This window comes from Nicotiana sylvestris, chromosome 11 (assembly GCF_000393655.2).
Source record: "Nicotiana sylvestris chromosome 11, ASM39365v2, whole genome shotgun sequence".
NCBI lineage: Eukaryota > Viridiplantae > Streptophyta > Magnoliopsida > Solanales > Solanaceae > Nicotiana > Nicotiana sylvestris.
Window position 1 is genome coordinate 79,967,216 of NC_091067.1, and position 23,259 is coordinate 79,990,474.

The 23,259-nt window shown below is 37.7% G+C and overlaps 2 protein-coding genes across 2 annotated transcripts; one reads left to right on the plus strand and one right to left on the minus strand.

The window, feature by feature from the left end:
• The first annotated feature begins 5,464 nt into the window (after positions 1–5,464).
• On the plus strand, positions 5,465–6,040 carry LOC138881218 (uncharacterized). Its single transcript, XM_070161427.1, has one exon. The coding sequence runs from the start codon at positions 5,465–5,467 to the stop codon at positions 6,038–6,040; it is 576 nt and encodes a 191-aa protein (XP_070017528.1).
• A 7,565-nt stretch (positions 6,041–13,605) lies between these two features.
• On the minus strand, positions 13,606–14,322 carry LOC138881219 (uncharacterized). The gene has a single exon (XM_070161428.1). The coding sequence runs from the start codon at positions 14,320–14,322 to the stop codon at positions 13,606–13,608; it is 717 nt and encodes a 238-aa protein (XP_070017529.1).
• Between the last annotated feature and the right edge of the window lie 8,937 nt (positions 14,323–23,259).

Sequence of the window (23,259 nt, forward strand, 5' to 3'; positions counted from 1 at the left end):
TGATCAAGTACAAAAGTCATACTGCTCATATATATTGGCAGACAACGAAGCAAGGCTCACTTCACCGGACAGGGTGCGAATCCTGTCTTCCCTTGTATGTTGTGGATAGAAAAGTGAGGCTCACTTTTCTAGACCGGGTGCACCTCAACTTAAGGTCTTTATAAGTCATTTCAATTTTGTGGGCTCATTTTTCCCATTTTATTTGGACGAATTTGGAGCTTTTCTCCACTCTATCAAGACACCCAACTCCTCCCATCTTCAAGATAAGAAATCCCTATTATACTGGTGTGAATCTTATCATTTCCACACTAGAAAAAACTCAATCCACCATGAAATCCTTAGATTTTCAAGAAATTTCTTCAAGAACTCAAGGGAAGGTTTTGCAAGATTTCTTCCAAGAGGTAATCCTACACCCTTAGACTAACATGCATGGGTTTATTATGAGAATATGAGTAAGAACTAAGTATTGGAACTTATGGGATGGTGATTGAAAGTCATATGTTCTCAATTTAAAAACGTAGCCATTGTACAAATTGAAAGGTGATTATTTTATGGAATTTTGTTGGTTGGATGTAGATGGATTGTCATGCATGTGATGCTGGAAGTTATATCTTATTCAAGAATGATGATGGGATAAATTATTGGTCAATGGCTGTAGTTTGACGAACTAATTCTATGGTTAAGAAATGTAAAGATTTATGCGTACTAGGTATTTGATAAAATGCTTAAATAGCCTAAATTATGAAATTTGTTACTAATATTGGTCCCATTAAATGTTATTATTATAGATTGAAGTTTCTTAGTATAGTGGACCATTGTAGTACATTAAGGGGCGAATTTGAGGTATATTGGATAAACTTTCCCTCTTAGAATATAATTCCATAATATTCCCGTAAGTTACAAGTATAGTTGGCTCAAGTTCTTAATTCCTATATTCCAGGTTATCCCTTACAAACTTGAATGATCCTTATGTGAAAAGTTATATGTTCAAAGTATGGATTGTGTATTTAAATATTATGCCTTTGAGTCGTATTTCTAATAAAAGATAGTATGCCAAATTGTCAGAGAAAAACTCAATATGCTTGAGACTCTTAATTTCTCACATATGTACCTAAAGTCTTGATTTAAAAATGTCTTGTTGTTGTTAATCTTTAAAGATGCTTGAAAATGAAATAAGTGAATTGGGGATATAGTGTGTGGCCAACGTGACAAGAATTTAAGTTATAATTGTGTCTAGTGGTACCAATGAAATGAGAGGATGTAAGAAAGATTAGGATATGAGCCTCGAACTTAACTGTTTGAAATGATTTCTAAAATAGAATTGCCTAAAAGCTCTTGTACTCAATTCGTCCCCATAAGTGATTGCTTTAACTAATTCTTTGCTTTATAAATATATCCAATGTGATTCAGGTTCCTACATTCTCAGGTGTTGAATTTGTACATTGTCGTTTTTTGGAAAAGAGTATTTCAAAAATAAATGGTGTATTGCTTGTTTATGATTTTGATGTGTGTTTCTACTGCTGGTCGGTGTGCCCCGTTCTTTGGGAAGAAACTTTTTGTTTTTACAGTTTCCATTACTAATGAATTGGAGGTTTATAATTTCCGAAATATTATATATGCTTATGTTTGATGGTGATCCTTGAAAATAAAAGAGGTGATAGTGTGGAACATGAAATACGGCCATCGTGCAACGAATGAAGAATCTTGTGAATGGCTAAAAGAGCCAAGGAAATATGGTTATTATGAGTGGTTGAAAATACTAATGAAGATTTATTCAGTGTGAAATTTTTTTGAGGTGAATACATTTGTAACTTTTTACTTATCAAACCAAAAATGTTTTTGGTAGTATCATTAGAAACTGAGGAAGGGTGGGTCATAAGGCCCAGACGTGAAACTACACGTGTCGATATAGAGGTGGATTGTGATTGTTTCCCCTTATTTGGGATGAGAATGAAATATTGGTGAAATTGTAATTATTTACCTAAATTGGGATGAACCTTGTAATAACTGTGAATTGGAAAAAGTCAACCCACACGACATATGTGGGAAGGAAGCCTAGCCGATCGGGTGGAGATCGGACGCCATGTTGCACACATGGTGATACTACTCTTGGTAACACATTTTATTCGCATCACATGTCAAACCACATTGTTCGTGAGGAGATGGCCTAGCCGATTGGGCATGATTAAACTCGTGCTAAAGACACTCAGGTTCACTTGGTTGCGCGCCGTTCGCACTCCCTGAGTTTGGGGCGTGACAAAATTTGTATTAGAGCCTAATTTTTTAAAGTGTCCTAGGTTGTCTCGAAGATGTGTCTAGTAGAGTCCTTCATATCGATATGTTGTCAATCATATCTATAATGAGGAGACTACTGGGACATTTAGGAAATTTCACACTTCTTTGATATTCCAGATCTTGTAATAGAGCCCATGATAGGGAGCTAATTTTCTCGTTATGTCTGATTTTCAAGATGAGTAATCCACGAGTTCGAAGAAGTGAGGAGGGAATGACTCCACCCTTGAATCTGGGGGAGATTGCACAAAAGATTGTTGGGAGAATGCTTCGAGCCGTGGAAGGGTTGGAAGAACTTGTTTCTAGGGAAAGTGTCATTGTCCTACCAATGTCATCGCACCGCCAGATCGTATGGTGAGTGTATCTGAGAAATAAAAAAGGTTTGTTGGTACTAATGAGCCGAATTGTTTGGTTTGCAAGAAGCGTCACTTGGGGAGATATTAGATGACTCTTGAAATATGATATGGTCTTGGGAAGAGAGGGCACAAGAAGAAAAAATTCCCTAGGTTGGGTACACCAATCCTGGTCTGTCCTGTATGTGGAAAAGAAAATTTGGGGTCGTGCTGTGATTATGCTCAGGAGCGTATTTTGGGTGGTAGATTTGGGCAATTCCAAGGAGATTCTTATGATGTATGCAAAAAGGTGAATACGGTCAAAATCAAGGAGCTATATTTCGAAGTCCTAAATTGGGGTATGAGTCCGAGTCTGGGCAACTCGAAGCGGGGGTCGGACCCGACTGAAGGACAAACCTCGAGGGAGTAGATCGGAGGACTGGCATGACCTACATCAAGGGTAGTACAATCTTGAAGACACTCGCGGGAATTTCTCAGGGACAAGTGAATCAAGACATAAATCAAAAGATAATATTTGTACGAAATGGTACAGGTCTATACTAGTTGGTTATGCACATGTACCAATATAATTCTTTACCATAATTAGGAATATACTATATTGGGGTTTTCTCCTCCTATATAAAGAGGACCTCATTCATTTTTAAAGGACACATTATTCACTGCAATAGAATATTCTACTCTGTTTTTCTTGTTTACCGTGCTCAACAATTGTTCTTCGGCTTTATTGTTTTTACTTTATTGTTCATACTTCATTGCTCTTAGCCGAACTCGAGCCCCCCAAGAAAATCGAGCTCGAGGTCCTTATTTTTCTAGCAACATTAGTTTGGTTGATCAATTCTTCTTACTTAAACTTATTATTATTTGTATATTCACTAGTATTGGAATAAATCACATATCTTTAAAACCACAAATCACATTTTATTGTTACATCCATTTTTCGAGGTAAATAGTTTCGCACCCACCGTAGGGCTAAAGATAATAGTGATTATTTTAGTGTTAGTTTTCTGATAACACACGTTATTCTTCACACTTTTCTTGTCAAAGATGCTTTGATTTCAGGCTAAGATATGTCTAGCACACAAAACGTACCCGCTCATGATAGGGAGGGACTTGGAGAAAACAGCGGTATAGTGGTCGGTGTACCACCCATAAACCCTGAGGGAGTGCCAAATATAGAGCCAGTTGATATCAGTTTGCATAACGTTCTAAACACGGACACAGGCATTGACCCCGTAAGGAATACACACAGGGAAGCCCAAGCCGGAGTCAGAATAGAACCCCCAATACAGCCGAAGGAGGAGTCAGCCTCCAGGTGATATTTGAAATGTTTCAAGCCGAGAAAGTCACCATTGCTCAACTTTAGAGTCAGAATAGAACCCCCAACACAGCCGAACTAGTGAACACTCGGTGTGCTAAACCGACGATAGAGAGGCTCGATGAATATGGCTCGGGGACTGACCCCGCTATTATTAAAATGCTCGAAGAGCTCGCCAAAAGGATATAGACCGAGGAAATGAAAATTGAAGATAATGACAAAAAGGTGGAGACATGCAACTCGAGGGTCGACCAGATACCGGGAGCACCTCCGATTTTGAAAGGACTAGACTCGAAGAAGTTCGTGCAAAAACCATTCCCCCAGAGTGCGGCTCCAAAGCCCATCTCGAAGAAGTTTCGGATGCCAGATATCTCAAAATACAATAGAACCATTGATCCCAACGAGCACATTACCGCATACACTTGTGGCATAAAAGGAAACGATTTGGAAGATGATGAGATTGAATCTGTCTTGCTAAAAAATTTGGGGAAACTCTATCTAAAGGTATCATGATTTGGTTTCATAACCTACCCCCGAACTTTATTGATTCGTTTGCCATGTTGGCAGACTCATTTGTGAAGGCACATGCCGGTGCCATAAAAGTTTCAACAAGGAAGTTCGATGTATTCAAAATAAAGCAAAGGGAGAACGAAATGCTGATGGAGTTTGTATCCCGTTTTCAATCAGAACCAATGGAGTTACCACTAGTCTCCGATGACTGGGCCGTACAAGCCTTCACTCAAGGGATAAATGAATGAAGTTCGATAGCTTCGAAGCAGCTAAAGCAGAACTTGGTCGAGTATCCTGTTGTGATTTGGGCGGATGTGCATAACAGGTACCAATAAAAATTAGGGTCGGGGATGACTAGTTGGGAGGCCCCTCGGGCTCAGTTTACCCAAGCAGGTTACTAGCAAGGGAGAAGGGAAATGCAAATAGGGGGTCAAGATTGAATAAGGAAAGATATCAGCCATACGTCGAGGATCAAAGGAACATTTCAAGGCGTAACTTACCTCAGAATGATCGAAGAGCAAATCGAGGTCAAAGTTCCCGGGGACTCATGAGCAAAACCGGGTTTGTTAGACACTTGGGACCAGCGGAGGCACCCCGATTATCGGAATATAACGTTAGCATCGATTCATCGGGGATCGTCTCAGCCATTGGAAAAATTAGAGATACTAGATGGCTCAAGCCTATACAGACTGATGCTTCTCAGAGGAACCCCAACTTGGTGTGCAAATATCATGGTACTCATGGGCACAGGACCAAAGATTGTAGGCGGCTCAGAGAGGAGGTAGCCCGATTGTTCAACGAAGGGCATCTTCATGAATTTCTCAACGACCAGGCCAAGAGCGATTTTCGAGAAAGGGATGCAAACATGAAGAATGAGCCCGAAGAACCTCAACATGTCATTCACATAATTATTGGAGGAGTCGACGTCCCATAGGGACCTATATTCAAACGTACCAAGGTTTCCATCATAAGGGAGAAACAGACTCGGGACTACATGCCCGAAGGCACCCTCTCATTCAGCGAGGAAGATATCGAGGCCTTATCTCAGCCTCCCAATGATGCACTGGTAATTTCTATCATTTTAAATAAAATTCAAGTTAATCATGTTCTCGTGGATATAGGTAGCTCGACAAATATAATCAGATCAATGGTCATGGAGCTGCTCGGGTTGCTTGACCAAATCATACCTGACTCTCGAGTCTTGAATGGATTCAACATGGCAAGCAAAATGACGAAGGGGGAAATCATCCTCACAATCAACGTGGTCGAAACCATACAAGACACCAAGTTCCATGTCATCAAAGGAGATATGAGCTATAATGCTTTACTTGGAAGACCGTGGATCCATAGCATGAGGGTTGTGCCATCAACCCTTCATCAAATGATGAAGTTCCCAACAAAGGATGGCAATAAAACAGTATATGGAGAGCAGCATGCAGCTAAGGAGATGTTTGCAGCACATGACCTGGTACCGATATCGACATCATCTACATCGGAGAAGTCAAAAACAAACAGGCTGCCAAATAGCAATCACAACCCATACCCTCGGTTGAGCCCAAGGGATAGGTGATCGACGAATAGGTGTCCAATGACGAAGAAGAAGATTTCGTCACCCCCGAGCCTTTGTTTCCACGAGAAATCGGACATGACAAAGTCCACGGTCGAAGAACTCGAGCAGGCCGTATTGATCGATTATCTTCCAGAACTAAAGGTATACCTAGGGACGGGGTTAACCCCCGAACTAAGGAAAAAATTCATTCAATTCCTTATTGATAACATTGACAGCATTTCCTGGTCCCACTTAGACATGACAGGGATCTCACCGGAGGTAACTACCCATTGATTAAGTGTCGATCCCAGATTTAAGCTGGTGAAGAAAAAAAGGAGACCTCAGTCTGAGGTAAAGCATGCACTCATCAAAGAAGAGGTATCAAAACTTCTCAAAATAGGATCCATTAGGGAAGTAAAATATTCCGAATGGCTAGCTAACGTAGTGGTAGTCCCTAAAAAGGGGAATAAACTTAGAATGTGTGTAGACTACAAGGATTTGAACAAAGCATGGCCTAAAGATTCTTTCCCACTACCCAACATCGATCGATTGATCGATGCTACGGCTGGCCATGAGATCCTTACCTTTCTCGACGCTTGTCACACCTCCCTTTTTACCTACACCCCCGGAAGGGTAGTATAATGGAGTTTTGTCCAACTTTAAGTGACAATCGAAATAGGATTATTTATTTATTAAACTCAGAGTTGCCACTTGGGATAATTTATGGTGTCCCAAGTCACCGGTTCAAATCCCGAATCGAGGAAAAGATTGACCCTGTTTAACAGTCCGCGAACACATAAATCCAGGTAAGCAATTCTGTTAACCCAGGAGAAAATGTTAGGCGTTCCCGAATTTTGTGGTTCTAGCGCAGTCGCTCAACTGTTATATTTGGCCTATTTACTTGATATTAATATATGTTTTAGCCTATGGTTCAATTTTAACTTTATAACCGTTTTTATTTAATATTTTTAGGAAGATTCAAAGTCACATAAAACGCGTTTTGAACCACGCCACATAAATGCACCCACAGTCCACAACATATTTTATCTAACGTGGTTGAGATTTGGATTTGGGTCACATAAATACGCACCCAAGTTTAGGAATGTAAATTATTAAAATTACGCGCCTAAAGCAACTACGATATTCATGATCTTCCTAAGCTAATTTGAGTTTGCGAAAGGCCATTGATTATGGAACTTATCGTGGAAAGGTGTAAGATTTGATTATTATAATTATGGAATAAATAAATACATTACCCTAGCTTGTATTCTTTATCATTATTATGCCCAAATCTAGAATAACCATCAACTTGAAATATTTACCAAACCAAGTTACTGGCCCAATTGATTATTTGGCCCAAACTAAGTTAAAACAAAACTTAAGCTTTAAAAATCCTAACATTATGCAATTTCAAAATCCCTACCACATGGCCTGCTGACTTCATATACGGCCCAATTATACAAAAGAACGAAACTGTACAATTATGATCAAAATATACAATTAAAAAAAAGGGAAAATACAAGCATTAACAGTAAAACTTAACATCCTTACCCAAAAATATGGAAAAGTGACTTAATACTTTATTTTCGTTAGTAACCAATCTTGAAGTCATGATTTTATACTAAGATTTTAATCAGTAAATTTTAGAGCCCACGTTAATACTTATAGGAAAATGTTAGCGAAGTAAATCATAAAATTGAGCTGCATATATTGCCTCTACGAGAAAATCCATATAGATCAACCAACTTAAGAGAACTTTAACAGACAATGAAACAAGTAAAGCCATCACACGACAAACATCAAAACCATGTATATCAAATTAAAGGAGATAGGAAAGAATGAACCTAGTGTTGCCAATTAATGAGAGTTTCCAACTTCATGACTTTTGGACGCAAAAATGGCTATAGCAAGCGACACAAACTGAAACTTGAACCACAGATGCCATACGGACCTCACAATGGATACAACGAAGCTTCAAAATGAGACTCCGAACCTCGACGGCTCCGAAAAACTCAAACGAGCACGGATTCAGACCCAACTCGACTGGCTTTAGGGGGAGGTTTCGAGCTGATTTGCACACTGCTCTGGTGTAGTTTCAGGGAGTTTGGAGTTGAACTTATTGCTAGATTCGAACTCTGCTTCGCCGGATTTAATGGAGAGTCACTAAAGCTACATGTTTTTCGGCAAGCTGGCGGTTCTGTCTTGTGTGTATCCTACTGTTTCTAGGCAGTAAAATAGGGAGGTATGTTCTTATGTTGAAAATAGCTGAAGAAGATTAATCGATGGGTGTTCTCCTAAGGTCTAAAACGATTGAATCTAGGTTCTTTTATTGTTCTCGGGTTTTATTCCATGTCCATGAAGAAGAAGAACTTGGCTTTTTCTGAAGAATATGGCGCTAGTCTCTTACTTTAGGTTAGCTCATTTTTTTGGATTTTTTGTTTTGTCCTCTCTGATGGAAACGGCTTATTCAATTCTGAAGAAGAATGGCCCTCACTCTTCGGGTAGGGATCTAGAGTTTTGTTTGTTCTTATAGGGTTTTTTTTAGGTTAGGGTATAGGCCTAGAAATTATGGGCTTGAAAATTATGGGCTAGGTCCAAAATTAGGCTTAAAATGGGTTGCTCGAGCCCAAGTTTATTATTTCTCGGTGAACGAGACTAAAAATACAACCTCATTTACCAGTTAATCTTATTTAAGTAAAATAACTATTAAAATAAGACTAACCATTAAAACAAATCTATTTTTTTATTTTCAAAATATCATACTAAAAGATAAAAAATGTAAAAATCATTGTAAAATTAAGATAATATTCCTGGAACTATTTTTGTATTTTTGAATTTAGTAGACAAATTAAAAGTAACTAGATAAAAATATTAATTAGCTAATAAGTGAAGATAATTTTTGTAATTTTCATGTTTTGTGATAAAATAAAGCAAAAGTAGTCAAAATTAGTTGAAATGACTATATTAGGCCTAAACTAAATATTTACGTGTTAAAATATGAAAAATCTTGGGGAGGGTCAAAAATCACATGTCTACAGCTGCCCTTCTTTGACTGAAAACGCGAAGAGTTTTCAGACAAAGAATGACTAGACAGGTTTTTGACCCGACCCTTATTAAAGGAGACCAAAAAACTGATAAAAGGGGAATATGACCGTGCCCTGGTATCTGAATCCTTGGCTATAAAGGAATCAGCCCACGTGTAGTTCAGAAGTGAATGAGATGATGGAGTACCGAGGTGCCGTTCCGCTGAGGTTCCGGCCTGCGGTCCCATTATTACATCAAAATCAAAATAAAAAAGACTAACTAAACCTATCAACTACGAGTTACAAGATTCCTATCTATGAATCTTCTGAAGCTTGATCTTGACTATTGGTTGGTTCTTCATGCGGACCCTAATCTGAATCTTTATGCTTGTTAGCCGCAGGTGTTGGTTCAATCTTCTTCAGCTTTTCAAACCAAGACCGGACATGCAGAGCTTGTGACCAGCCCTGTCTTGAGCAGCTCACATCTTTCATTAACTTCTGCATTTGGATTCACTTCTTGTCTTTCTTTTTGTTTTTTATCTTTTTATTCTGGATTGGGACTAACTTCTGTTGATTATCTAAGACTGCTGACTCGGATTCTTGACGCGAGCTTCTTTTGTTGCTGACCTGAATTGCATTCTGAATTGAATTCCCTTTTTTTCCAGGCGGGCGCCTAATTACAAAACTTGAACCGTCTTCTCTTGTTATTTGACACTGTTTTCCCTTGCACCTTGAACCATTTTCCCTCAAAACTTGAACTGTCTTCCTTCGAAACTGCTTTCCCTTGAAACTCGAGTTGTCTTCCATCGAAATTGTTTTCCCTTGAAACTTGAGGTGTCTTCCCTTGTTCTCCAAGTGGGTGCCTGATTACAATAAAACAGACAAAATAAAAGAAATTTTTTCTGCCCCAGTTTGCACTAGGAAGATTTGTGAGTTGTTAGCAAAATTGTAAACCACTTGTACTATTGATGCAATGATGAGAGTAAACTAAAGAATAGACTAGGAAAACTATAAACTAAGCTTGACTAAAGTAAAGACTGACCCTATTCTCCAGGCGGGGCCCCTGATTTCAAGAAAACTGAACATTGATAACTTAGGAAAACTAAAAATTGACCCATTTTTTTTTCAAATCCAGACTTCCTTTTTTTTCAAAATATCCTAGGAGAAAATTCGTCAGACTATGTTTTCTATCTTAGGAAAAAGATTCATCAGACAAAGCCTTTTTTCTACATATTTTTTGGTATCTTAGGAGAAAAGTTCATCAGACTAAGATTTCTATCTTAGGAGAAAGATTCATCAGACTAAGATTTTGATCCTAGGAGAAAGTTCATCAGACTAGGTCTCTTTTCTTTTTTTGTATCTTAGGAGAAAGATTCATCAGACTAAGATGTTTGATCCTAGGAGAAAGTTTCATTAGACTAGGTCTTCTATCTTAGGAGAAAAATTAATCAGACTAAGATTTTGATCCTAGGAGAAAAGCCATCAGACTAGGTCTTCTAATTTGTTATCTTAGGAGAAAGATTCGTCAGACTAAGATTTATATCCTAGGAGAAAATTTATCAGACTAGATTTTCTATCTTAGGAGAAAGATTCATTAGACTAAGATTTATATTGGGAGGAAAATCCATCAGACTAGGACTTTTTATCCTAGGAGGAAAAATGTGAAGATCAATGGCAAGATTTTATGCACAATAGCAAGACAAATAAAGGCAAAGATTTGAGAAACTTCGCTTTGTCGGCTCTTCTCGTCTTTTCTTTTTCTTCTCTTTTTTTTGTTGTATTTTTTTCATCTTTTTTATTTTTGAATCACTTTCCTTGCACCGCTTTGTTCCTGTTTCATACAAAGAAAAATTTGTCAGTTTTAAAAATGGTGGTCGGTTTGTGGCCCTGAGTCTTGGGTGGCTTGGCTTCTGCTCAATCAGCTTGAGTCGGTCTCAAAAGACTTTTGATTTGCACCAACTCTGATTGTTTCACACCAGTACCATTTGTATTTGCAGCTCCAACAGCCTTATCCCAATTGGAGATCTTTGCTTAGGTGACCTTTTTCGATATCTTTAATGACTTCCTGCTTTTGAGCAATCTGTCTGTCAGAGAGAATCACCAGTTATCTTTGCTTGCACCAAGTAGGGTGACAAGAGTTTTTTGGGGAAGCCTTTGCATGAATCTTCAAGTCATGTTGAAAGTAACAACTGAGTGTGCTGGCCAAATTTACTTTGTGCAACTGAAAAGCTGGAAGCAGATTTTGAAATCCTTTCTTGCTTGTTTTGACAAGGACTGACTCAGAGGGAAGGACATAATGCTATAAAGAATCAATATTAACAAGAAATGACCCCTGTTGGAAGGACCAAAGGAAGAGTTTTTTTTTCAATAACTAGCCTTAATGGTCATGACATGCATTTTGGACTCTACGGCCTGATCTATCAAACTAATCCAATCTTCCCTTTTGCCATTCTTATGAGCTATGAAGGCGGGCTTGTTCGTGCCAATTCTTTGTATCAGCTTCACGACTCACTTTCTACTAGTGGTTCCCCGAGGGATTTTCACCAACAAGTCTCTCTCATTTATTCATCTCTACTTACCGTCGTTTTACAGTTCCCATGATGGTTTTCACTAATAAGACTCTCTCATTTTTCTTTTTTTTTCTTTCCCTTTTTGTGATAAACTCGATGGTGCTCTACGTCATGTGACAACCATTGCTCATTGCATGCTTCTCTTGGCATTATTGAAGGCATATCGAGAGGTCTTTATTTGGAAGGTTTTTGGATAGGGTTGGAAAAAAGGCCGACATGAGGCTCAAAACAGACTAAAGATGGCGGGGTTATATACTTACATCTTTTCGAATCGACTTTTTAAAAAATGAAATAAAATCTTTGCCCCAGTTTCAGCTATTGGGGGATTTTTTTGAAATTTTTTTTCTTTAAAATTCTTATTTGGTTGGACCGAACCGTGAGGCTGCCTACGTATCTTTTTTAAGGAATCAGGTCAAACGTAGTTCAAACATCTAACCTAACTTTTTTTTTCATCAATCTTTTTGTCTCTTTTCCTATTTTTTTTTTAAAAACAAGTTGCCCCAGCTTCTATTTTCTAGGGGCATGGACTTTTGCCAGTTCTTTTCTTCTTCATTTTTTTCACTTGAAAATTGCCCCAATTTGTACTCTTGGGACATGGACTTTTTTTTTTTTTGACTCTTGACTCTAAACTTGATTCCAAAAGAGGTGGTCAAAGAAAACAGCACAGGCTCAAAAGGGGTAGCGCATGATATAAAGTGTTTGGACAGCAGAAAAAGGGCCTCCCAACCTCAAGAACGTCAAACATGGTATCTTTTCGCGATCACAGCATTGACGAACATGTCTGTCTTCTTGGTGTGCCGTGGTCAAAAGACATTTTTTCATACCTTAGTGACAAACTTTCCAACAAACTTCAATTGATTAAACATCCTCAAGCTCAATTTTCACAATGATTTGAAGGTGAATTTTACTCGACCTTAGTTCCAAAGTGTTCCAACTCTTTATTCATCCTCAAAAGTATTTTTGTTTAGTTATTGGATTCCAGATTAAATTAGTTCCTAAGATTTGGCCAAAATTTCCGCATGCATGTCATGTTATTAGAACTAGCGAGAAAAGAACTAGGAACGGAATGACACAAAAGGACAAACTATATTTTATTGAGTAAAGGATGAAAGAGTTTTACAACTAAACAAGCAACATAAAATACGAGTTACAACCCTAAAATAACCCGAATAATGAAAAAAATAACAGAACAGACAGACAAGACTCATACAAACAGAATGGAGGGATGGAAAGCTTTGACTCAATAAAACAAATAAAATCTGGATCACAACCCTGAAATAACCTAGAGAATAGAAAAAACATCAAAACAAGCTACCAAGTTTCCTTCCTAGTGAGGAGGGAATGACTTTCCAATTGCTAGGCTTGGCATTTAGCCACAAATTTGCTCATCAGAATCAGCAAAGCCTTCTCCAATTTCAACATCATTAACTTCAGTTAGCAAGTTCCCGAGAGGATTATCATACTCCATGTTACCAGGAATCATCCCCACAAAGTGTGCATCATGATGTGCAGGTAAAGGATTCTACGCGATATTCTGGATGTCACTGTCTTGGATCACAATCAGGTTTTCCTGGATCATCCTTTCTATTTCTCTTTTCAAATACCGACAACTTTCAACATTGTGCCCCTGCGCATTGGAATGGTATTCACACCTTTTAGAAGGGTCAAAGATTCTCGCACGTGGGTCCACATGATTTGGAGGAATAGGTGCAATCATGTCATAATGCTTTAACTTCTCAAATAAGCTTGCATAGGACTCTTCTATTGGTGTAAAAGTATCTTTCAACCTTTGTTCCCCTTTATACCTCTGACTTGGATGTAGATTATAGGGCACCTGAAAATTTTGTGGAGACTGTTGGAAATTTTGTGATGCTCGTGCTCGCCTTCTGTGGTGTTTTGGTGGCTGGACAACATACTGAGGTGGAGCGGCAGAGTATTGAGGGTTCTGAGGTGGATAATACTGCTCAGGGGAGTCATGGAAAACTTGAGGAGGCTACTCATACCTTTGAGATGTTCTCTTGGGACCTCTTATCGACCCTGATGTCATTATGATTTCTTCAAACTTCTCATTTGTGTCGCTAAAATTATCAGATTCAACCAGGACAGCCTGAGTTGTGGCTTTAAAAACTGCTTGACTTATAATTTTGCCTGTCTTAAGACCATTCTCTACCATTTCTCCCATTTTGATTGCTTCTGAGAAGGATTTGTCAAATACGAACATCATGTTTTGAAAGTAATCTAGCTCTTGCACTTGAATGAAAATAGTGATTAGCTCGTGGTCATCCATGGGTGGCTTAACTCGAGTTGCTTGCTCTCTCCATTTAATGGCATATTCCTTGAAACTTTCACTTGGTTTCTTCTTCAGATTTGGAAGAGAAATGCGGTCTGAGGCAATGTCAATGTTGTATTGGAAATGATTGACAAACGCATGTGCCATGTCATTCCAGACGTACCAGCGAGATGGTTCTTCATGCAAAAACCATTCAGATGCTACTCCCGTAAGGCTTTCCCTAAAATAAGCCATCAGCAATTCTTCGTTTCTTCCTGCACCTCTCAATTGATTGCAATATCTTTTCAGGTGGGCTATGGGGTCTCCATGTCCATCATACTTTTCAAATTTGGGAATTTTGAAACTAGGCGGCAAGTGGATATCGGGGAACATGCATAGATCTTTGAAGGCAACACTCTTTTGACCTACCAACCCTTGCATGTTTTTCAACCGTTGTTCTAAGCTTTTCACTCTTTGGGTCATTTCTTCCTGTACCATCTTTCGGGAAGGCTTCTCAATGTTTGCAGGAAGATCAAACGAGTACGAGTGGTACTCAGGAGAGTGGTATTGCTCTTACTGTGTAGCAAATTGTGACTCATGACGAGGCTGTCCTTGACCACTGGCCCATGCTTGACACATCTCGGTCATTTGCTGTTTCAGTATTCTATTTTTTCTCAATCAAATTAGATTCTTATTGGACCCTCTGAGCCTGAGTCTCTTGAGCACTTGTAACAGCTTCGATGTTAGTTATCATTTTTCCTTGGATCTTGTGTTGGCCGCTTACCACAAACCGACCACCTCAAACTTTCTTCACAATTCAAAACAAAAGACATGTTAGAATGGACTCAGTCGGTCCTTATTATTATCAACATTTTTCATTTCTTCATTTTTTTAATTTCTTTTTAATGGTGATCGAACCTGATGTGGGTTGCCTACGTATCATGTGGGAACATGAAACAGATCTTGCGTAGTTCGGGAAAATCAAGAATAAAGTAAATAAACTAATTTTTTTTTTGAATTTTTTATTTTGTTTTTCGAAAGAAAGAATTATAAAGAAGAAAGGGAATATTTTTGGATTTTGATTTTTCTTCAGCATTTTTGCAAAGAAAGACTTTTAACGAAGAAAGATTTTTTTTTTTAATTTTTTTTTTCTGGAATTTCGAAAGAAAAACTTCTAAAGAAGAAAGAAAATATTTTTGGAATTTTTGAAAATTGGGGTCTAAAAAAAAAAGACTTTTCTAGAGAGGAAGTAAAGAAAATATTTTTGGATTTTTTTGAAAATTATGGGCCGGAACCTATGAGGTTTGCCTACGTATCTCACATCCGGTGAGAATCAGACCCGCGTAGGTCGCGTAATTTTGACGGAACAAAAGAAAACATGACTTATTTTGAAATGACTTTTCTTTTTTTTTTTTCAAAATTTCAACAGAATTTCAGTGTAATTCAAATACCTACCTCTCACTCTCTTTTCTTTTCTCTATTTTTTTCGATTTTCATTTTTTTCATTTTTTTTCATTTTCTTTCCCTATTCTAGAAGCCAGTCAGTATGCAAGCCGAAACAGATATATACGCAATTAGCACATAAGATGCATCAGGATGGTCTTTTCATTTCAGGTACACCTGTCCTAGACAGACCCAACCCATGTGTTGAGTCTCCAAAGTCAAATGCACATGATGCAAATAAACGTTCCTACTAGGGATCCGGCATGAGGCTGAGTTATTCTAAGTTAAAACCTGGGTGTATTGTTCTAGACTTGGCTTACCCGAGCGGACAACTCGAGCCGAGGGGGGCAGCGTACCGGTAACCAAAATATCATCCGGCTTTGCAACTTGTCCGAACCTTATTCTATTTGGGATATGACAGTAACAGAAATAAGTCACGCCAGCGTGCACTCCTCAGAAGAGAGAAGAGAGGGGTGTCATAGCTGTTTATATACAATGAAAATAATATCAAAGCGGTAAAAAGTAACATTTAGAACATTAGGCCCAAACAAGTAATAAAATCAGATAATAAATATAGCCAAATATAATAATTAGTCTAATCTCGAATTCTTGAACCCTAAACCAGAGATTCTGAGTTCTTCTCCCCAGCAGAATCGCCAGAGCTGTCACACCTCCTTTTTTACCTACACCCCCGGAAGAGTAGTATAAGGGAGTTTTTTCCAACATTAAGTGACAATCGAAACGGGATTATTTATTTATTAAACTCAGAGTCGCCACTTGGGATAATTTATGGTGTCCCAAGTCACCGGTTCAAATCCCGAATCGAGGAAAAGATTGACCCTGTTTTACAACCCGCAAACACAAAAATCCAGGTAAGGAATTCTGTTAACCCGGGAGAAGGTGTTAGGCATTCCGGAATTCCGTGGTTCTAGCACGGTTACTCAACTGTTATATTTGGCCTATTTACTTGATTTTAATACATGTTTTAGCCTATGGTTCAATTTTAACTTTATAACCACTTTTATTTAATATTTTTAGGAAGATTCAACGTTACATAAAATGCGTTTTGAACCACGTCACATAAATGCACCCGCAGTCCGCAACAAATTTTATCTAACGTTGTTGAGATTTTGATTTGGGTCACATAAATGCGCGCCCGAGTTTAGGAAGGTAAATTATTAAAATAACGCGCCTAAAGCAACTACGATATTCATCATCTTCCTAAGCTAATTTGAGTTTGTGAAAGGCCATTGATTATGGAATTTATCGTGGAAGGGTGTAAGATTTGATTATTATAATTATTGAATAAATAAATACATTAGGCTAGCTTGTATTCATGCTCATTATTACGCCCAAATCTAGAATAACCATCAACTTGAAATATTTACCAAACTAAGTTACTGGCCCAATTGATTATTTGGCCCAAACTAATTTAAAACAAAACTTAAGCTTTAAAAATACTAACATTATGCAATTTCAAAATCCCTACCACATGGCCTGCTGACTTCAGATACGGCCCAATTATACAAAAGAACGAAATTGTACAATTATGATCAAAAAATACAATTAAAAAAAAAAAGGAAAAGCCAAGCATTAACAGTAAACTTAACATTCCTTACTCAAAAATATGGAAAAGTGACTTAATACTTTATTTTCGTTAGTAACCAATCTTGAAGTCATGATTTTATACTAAGATTTTAATCAGTAAATTTTAGAGCCCACGTTAATACATATAGGAAAAAGTTAGCGAAGTAAATCATAAACTTGAGCTGCATATACTGCCTCTACGAGAAAATCCATATAGATCAACCAACGTAAGAGAACTTTAACAGACAATAAAACAAGCAAAGCCATCACACGACAAACATCAAAACCATGTATATCAAATTAAAAGAGATAGGAAAAAATTGAACCTAGTGTTTCCAATTAATGAGAGTTTCCAACTTCATGACTTTTGGACGCAAAAATGGCTATTGCAAGCGACACAAACTGAAACTTGAACCACAGATGCCAGACGGACCTCACAATGGAAACAGCGAATCTGCATAATGAGACTCCGAACCTCGACGACTCCGGAAAACTCAAACGAGCACGAATTCAGACCCAACTCGACTGGCTTCGGGGGGGAGGTTTCAAGCTGATTTGCACACTGGTCTAGTGTAGTTTCAGGGAGTTTGGAGCTGAACTTATTGCTGGGTTCAAACTCTGCTTCGCCGGATTTAATGGAGAGTCACTGAAGCTACATGTTTTCCGGCAAGCTGTCGGTTCTGTCTTGTGTGTATCCTACTGTTTCTAGGCAGTAAAATAGGGAGGTGTGTTCTTATGTTGAAAATGGCTGAAGAAGATTAATCGATGGGGGTTCTCCTAAGGTGTAAAACGACTGACTCTAGGTTCTTTTAGTGTTCTCGGGCTTTATTCCATGTCCATGAAGAAGAAGAACTTGGCTTTTTCCGAAGAATACGACACTAGTCTCTTACTTTAGGTTAGCTCATTTTTTTGGAATTTTTGTTTTGTCCCCTCTGATGGAAACGGCTCATTCAATTCTGAAGAAGAACGACCCTCACTCTTCGGGTAGGGATCTAGAGTTTTGTTTGTTTTTATAGGGTTTTTTTTTAGGTTAGGGGTATGAGCCTAGAAATTATGGGCTAGGTCCAAAATTAGGCCTAAAAATGGGTTACTCGAGCCCAAGTTTATTCTTTCTCGGTGAACGAGACTAAAAATATGACCTCATTTACTAATTAATCTTATTTAAGTAAAATAACTATTAAAATAAGACTAACCATTAAAACAAACCTATTGTTTTTTGTATTTTCAAAATATCATACTAAAAGATAAAAAAATGAAAAAATCATTGTAAAATTAAGATAATACTCATGGAACTATTTTTGTATTTTTGAATTTAGTAGACAAATTAAAAGTAACTAGATAAAAATATTAATTAGCTAAATAAGAGAAGATTTTTTTGTAATTTTTATTTTTTGTGATAAAATAAAGCAAAAGGAGTCAAAATTAGTTGAAATAACTATATTAGGCCTAAACTAAATATTTACATGTTAAAATATGAAAAATCTTGGGGAGGGTCAAAAATCACATGTCTACAACGCCTACTCCGGGTACAATCAGATACAAATGAACCTGGATGACTAGGAAAAGATTTCGTTCATCACGAAGTATGATACATATTGCTATAATGTAATTCCCCTCAGGCTAAAGAGTGTAGGAGCCATGTATCAGCGCCTAGTTAATAAAATGTTCGAACATCAAATAGGCAAATCTATGGAAGTTTATATTTATGACATGCTAGTTCTGTCCCTATGCGCAGAGGACCATTTGACTCATTTGCAAGAGATGTTTGATATCCTAAAAAAGTACAACATGAAGCTCAACCTTGACAAATGCGCTTTCGGAGTCGGCTCGGGCAAGTTCTTGGCTTCATGGTGTCGAACAGGGGGATAAAGATCAACCCCGATAAAATCAAAGCAATCGAGGAGATCACCGTGGTGAACAATGTGAAATCCGTACAACGGTTATGTTATACCCCATATTTTCGTACATGAAAGTATGCCTTAAATAAATTAATGAGAGCCCGGAAGTGAGCTGTTATACCCAGCAGTATTACATTATGGTGATGTCACGTTTCACAGTATTAAGTTACGAAGATGTTGCACCCTGAAGTATTGTACGTTAAAATTTCGTTTTCAGCTAACCGATGTAAGATTGGGGGATGAGTTCATCTTGACGTTAATGTACATACGCTATTTATATCAAGCAATAAATAAGTGTTATGAAGAATAAAAGGGTACACGGATTAAAGAAAATGAGTTTCGTTGAAAGTGGTCAATTTGGAATAAAATACAGGTCGAGCGATAACACCCGATAATTATGAACTAGTACCATACAAAGTACCATAACCCATGATAGTATAATGTATAAAGTATATTAAAAATGAGTAGTATTTTTAGGTAATTTGAGATAATTCTTAATTATACGGGTAATTGGTTAATTACCAGGTAACAAGACATTATGTAGTTAATTATTAAAATATGAGATAAAGATTAATTTCCTCCCAAAAACGTGGCAGCTAGCCACATTTTAAAACCATGACTCTTAATAGATCTTCCTTATGTGACAACTTAAGATACTACTTAAAAGACACTTCACCAATTTGAATATAAGACTTATAAAGTAATAAGTACACTTTGGAATAAAGAGACCTACAATCCGAATGTTTCAAAACGTTCTTAACTGTTAAGCAATTCATATGTGAGCTTTCACTTTGGAAATGAAATTGCTTAGCAAAGTCCTACAAAAATCCTTCAAAACAGAACATACAATTATAAAATCTTCAATAAAGTTCTGATTCTACACAAGGTTCCAACGATAATTTTTATGAATCATAGCAACGTAAAATTTTGCGGGTCTAAAGTTGTGTGAAATTTTTTTCAAGAATATTATACGGATTTTTCCTTACTCCAGATATGTTAAGGACATCCCTTCTTTCTTTTGGCATGATCCATACGATATGAACGAAACGTGCAAATGCACAAATTCCAAAAGTGACTCTACTCATAGGAGTAATAGAAATATCTATGTTCTTTAATTTTCAGGTGTCATAATATTTTATCATCTGTTCATGGGTCTCAGAAAAATACGAAAGTTGAAAGGATGTTACATTATGATATTGCTTAAGGGGCAAAATGGTCTTATGACATTCTGAATGATTTTATTGACGTACATTTTATGCATTGCATCCACGTGCATTGACCCATGACCAGATGGCGTTATATACGCATATATATGTAAATATATGTATATGGGATATGGGAAAAGGTTATGGCGTTATATACGCACCACCACCTGATTAGCTGGTATATGATGATGATGTTGCCCACAGTGGCTGAAATATGATTCAAAAGGCGTTATATACGCATATATGGGTATGTATTCAAATGGCGTTATATACGCATATATATGTATGTATTCAAACGGTGTTATATACGCATATATATGTATGTATATATATATGTATATGGGATATGGGAAAGGTTATGGCGTTATATACGTACCACCACCTGATCAGCTGGTATACGATGATAATTTTGCCCACAGTAGCTGATATGATATGATGGGATGCCCTCAGAGGCTGATGATGTTATGAAACATGTACCTATGCACGACATGACATTCATACGCATATGCATGATGCTAAAAGTAATTTATGATTTACAAAGTTATTCAGACTTACAAGATGAGTCATGTACTCTATATTTCTTCCATGTCTCTTATGTACTTATTTATATGCCTTACATACTCGGTACATTATTTGTACTGATGTCCCTTTTGCCTGGGGACGCTGTGTTTCATGCCCGCAGGTCCCGATAGACAGGTCGAGAGCCCTCCAAGTAGGCTATCAGCTCAGCGGAAGATGTTGGTGCGCTCAATTTGCTTCGGAGTTGCTTGTTTGGTTAGTATGATTTAGACGTGTATTGTTTGGTATGACGGGACTCTATCCCGACCATTATGATATTTATGTATTCTTAGAGGCTTGTAGACATATGTCGTGTATGTGAAAGATTTTACGGCCTTGTCGGCCTATGTTTTGAGTTTATAAAAGATCATGTTGCCCTATTAGGCCCATATGTGATGTGTATATGATAATGTAATAAGAAAGATATGTTACGTTGGTACTCGGTTGAGTAAGGTACCGTGTTCCTGTCGCGGCCCATCAGTTTGGGTCGTGACAAAAGTGGTATCAAAGCAGTTCTGTCCTAGGGAGTCTACAAGCCGTGTCTAGTAGAGTCTTGTTTATGGGTGTGTCGTGCACCACACTTATAAGCAGGAGGCTACAAGGCATTTAGGATTGTCACTCTTTCTTCTTACATTAGATCGTGTGGTAGAGCTCACTTATAAGAAACTCAAATTCTGAAATTCTTTTTTTGTATTATTCATAATAAGACAATACCTACATCGAGAAAGAAGGATTAGAAAGAGAGATAGTTGTGGAAGAGTTGAGTAAGAAGAAGTCGATTTTTCATGATACTTATGATAAGTAGATGTACGATCTTTAGTAGATCATGTATGTACTAAGACGTATAAGGTTCTTGATGAGGAGCTTTATGGCAAGAATACTTATCCACTCTTACGGTAAAAAGGAATAACGGAATCGGAAGTTAGACACCAGTTTCAGGAAGTAAAAGAAGCAAGGTGAAAATGGGTACGAGGCACCCAATTAATAAAGATTATCATTATTTACCATACAGGAAGGGAGATATAAGCATTTTGAGTTACCTTCAACAGTAACAGATGTACGTAAAATTGGCCACACCTATCTCAGTCATGCCCTATAGGAGCTACCGGATATAGTGTAAGAGAAGGATGGGATAGCAGGATCCGGCTGGGGTTAGAGTAACCCAAAATGATGGATGGATGGTTTGCGCTAATTTACATTTTGGAAGGATATTTAAAAGGTGATAATAGATCTCCTTATGAGATACCTAGATGGTGCACTGAAAAATAGTACAGCTAGATATGAGTACTACAAAGACAGGCACTGGAAGCCTAAAAAGGATAAATATTATCTTAGTATAGCTCCCGTCCCTAGTAGAGAGATAATGCTAGGCAACCCAAAGAGCCAGCGGAGGGTGCAGAGGGGAGCTAAAAGCAAAAGAGTATCCTGTTGAAATTTTCAGAATTAAGTGATAGACAGAAATGTTTGCAGGAAATAAGAAGAGAGCTAATGAAGCATTAAGAGTAAGATGTGATGTATGGAAGATAACGGTAGGCCAAAAAGATGATAGTATTACAGAACCTATAGTCAAATGAAGGAAGAAACGAAAGGTGATGGGTCTTAAGACAACGATAGAGTATAGGCCATAAGGTTATATCCTCATTTGGAGAAATAAGTTCGTGACTCCAATGCGACTACCAGAGGGGAGAGTTAATCCCTAGAGTAACAGAAATCAGTATGGACTGGTACACAAGATAAACTAAAATATGAATTAGGGACCGAATGATTGGAAAGTACTTGGCATCATTGGAATTTCAAATTTCATTTTGGCGGTAATAGAATGGACCACACACGATGAATTCAGAGAATAGTCATTTAGGGAGACGCCTCTCTAGAGCAAGTAATGTGAGCAAAGTTAAGCTTAAGAGATTGTATGTGCTAGTTACGCTATGTGTCACCCTCACGAGTGAGGGAATTTGTCATCCTTGGTACAGAAGAATTGCTGCAAGGCGAGTAAGGATCATTGATGTTGAGAAACGACGCCAAAGACGAAGAGGTAAAACATCTATAGGTAGATCCTCGTGGCTCCAGCTTTTAGTATAACCCTAAAGGGGGGAATATGGAGTAATGTAGCATTAAGTAAGAATTAAGTGGTTCTAGTAACTATGGAATGGTAAAGGAAGAACGCAATAAATGAAAGAGGAATGAGTTGGCATTTACACAAATCTTACATATACGCTACGATTCAAGAATATTGTGCAAGCAAGACTTCAAGGAGAAGAAGTAAAGGTTCCTGCCTGAACTATTATTAATAAATAAGGAGCCAGTGCGAGACGTCAGTTAAGACAAAGGAAATAACCCAAGAAAGATTATGAGGAATATTGATATGAGAATGGGCCAACGAGAAGTTACTAATTGGTCAGGAAGATCCCAGTTATGGCTAAAACAGGTGGTTACAGATGAGTCATCGGATCGTGTAAGATAAACATAGTAGAACCCAACATGGAAAATTCAGCCTTGAAGAATATCATTATAATACTTGAGATATATTCAAACAAGAGTCCGGGTAGTTAAAGATACCTTATGAGTGTTACGGGGATAAAAGAAAGTGTCACTAGGAAGGCAGTCAAAATATCAGTTCAGAAGCAACCATACAAGCACAAGGGCATGAAAGTAAGCAACTACAAATGATTATAGGCAAGTAAGGA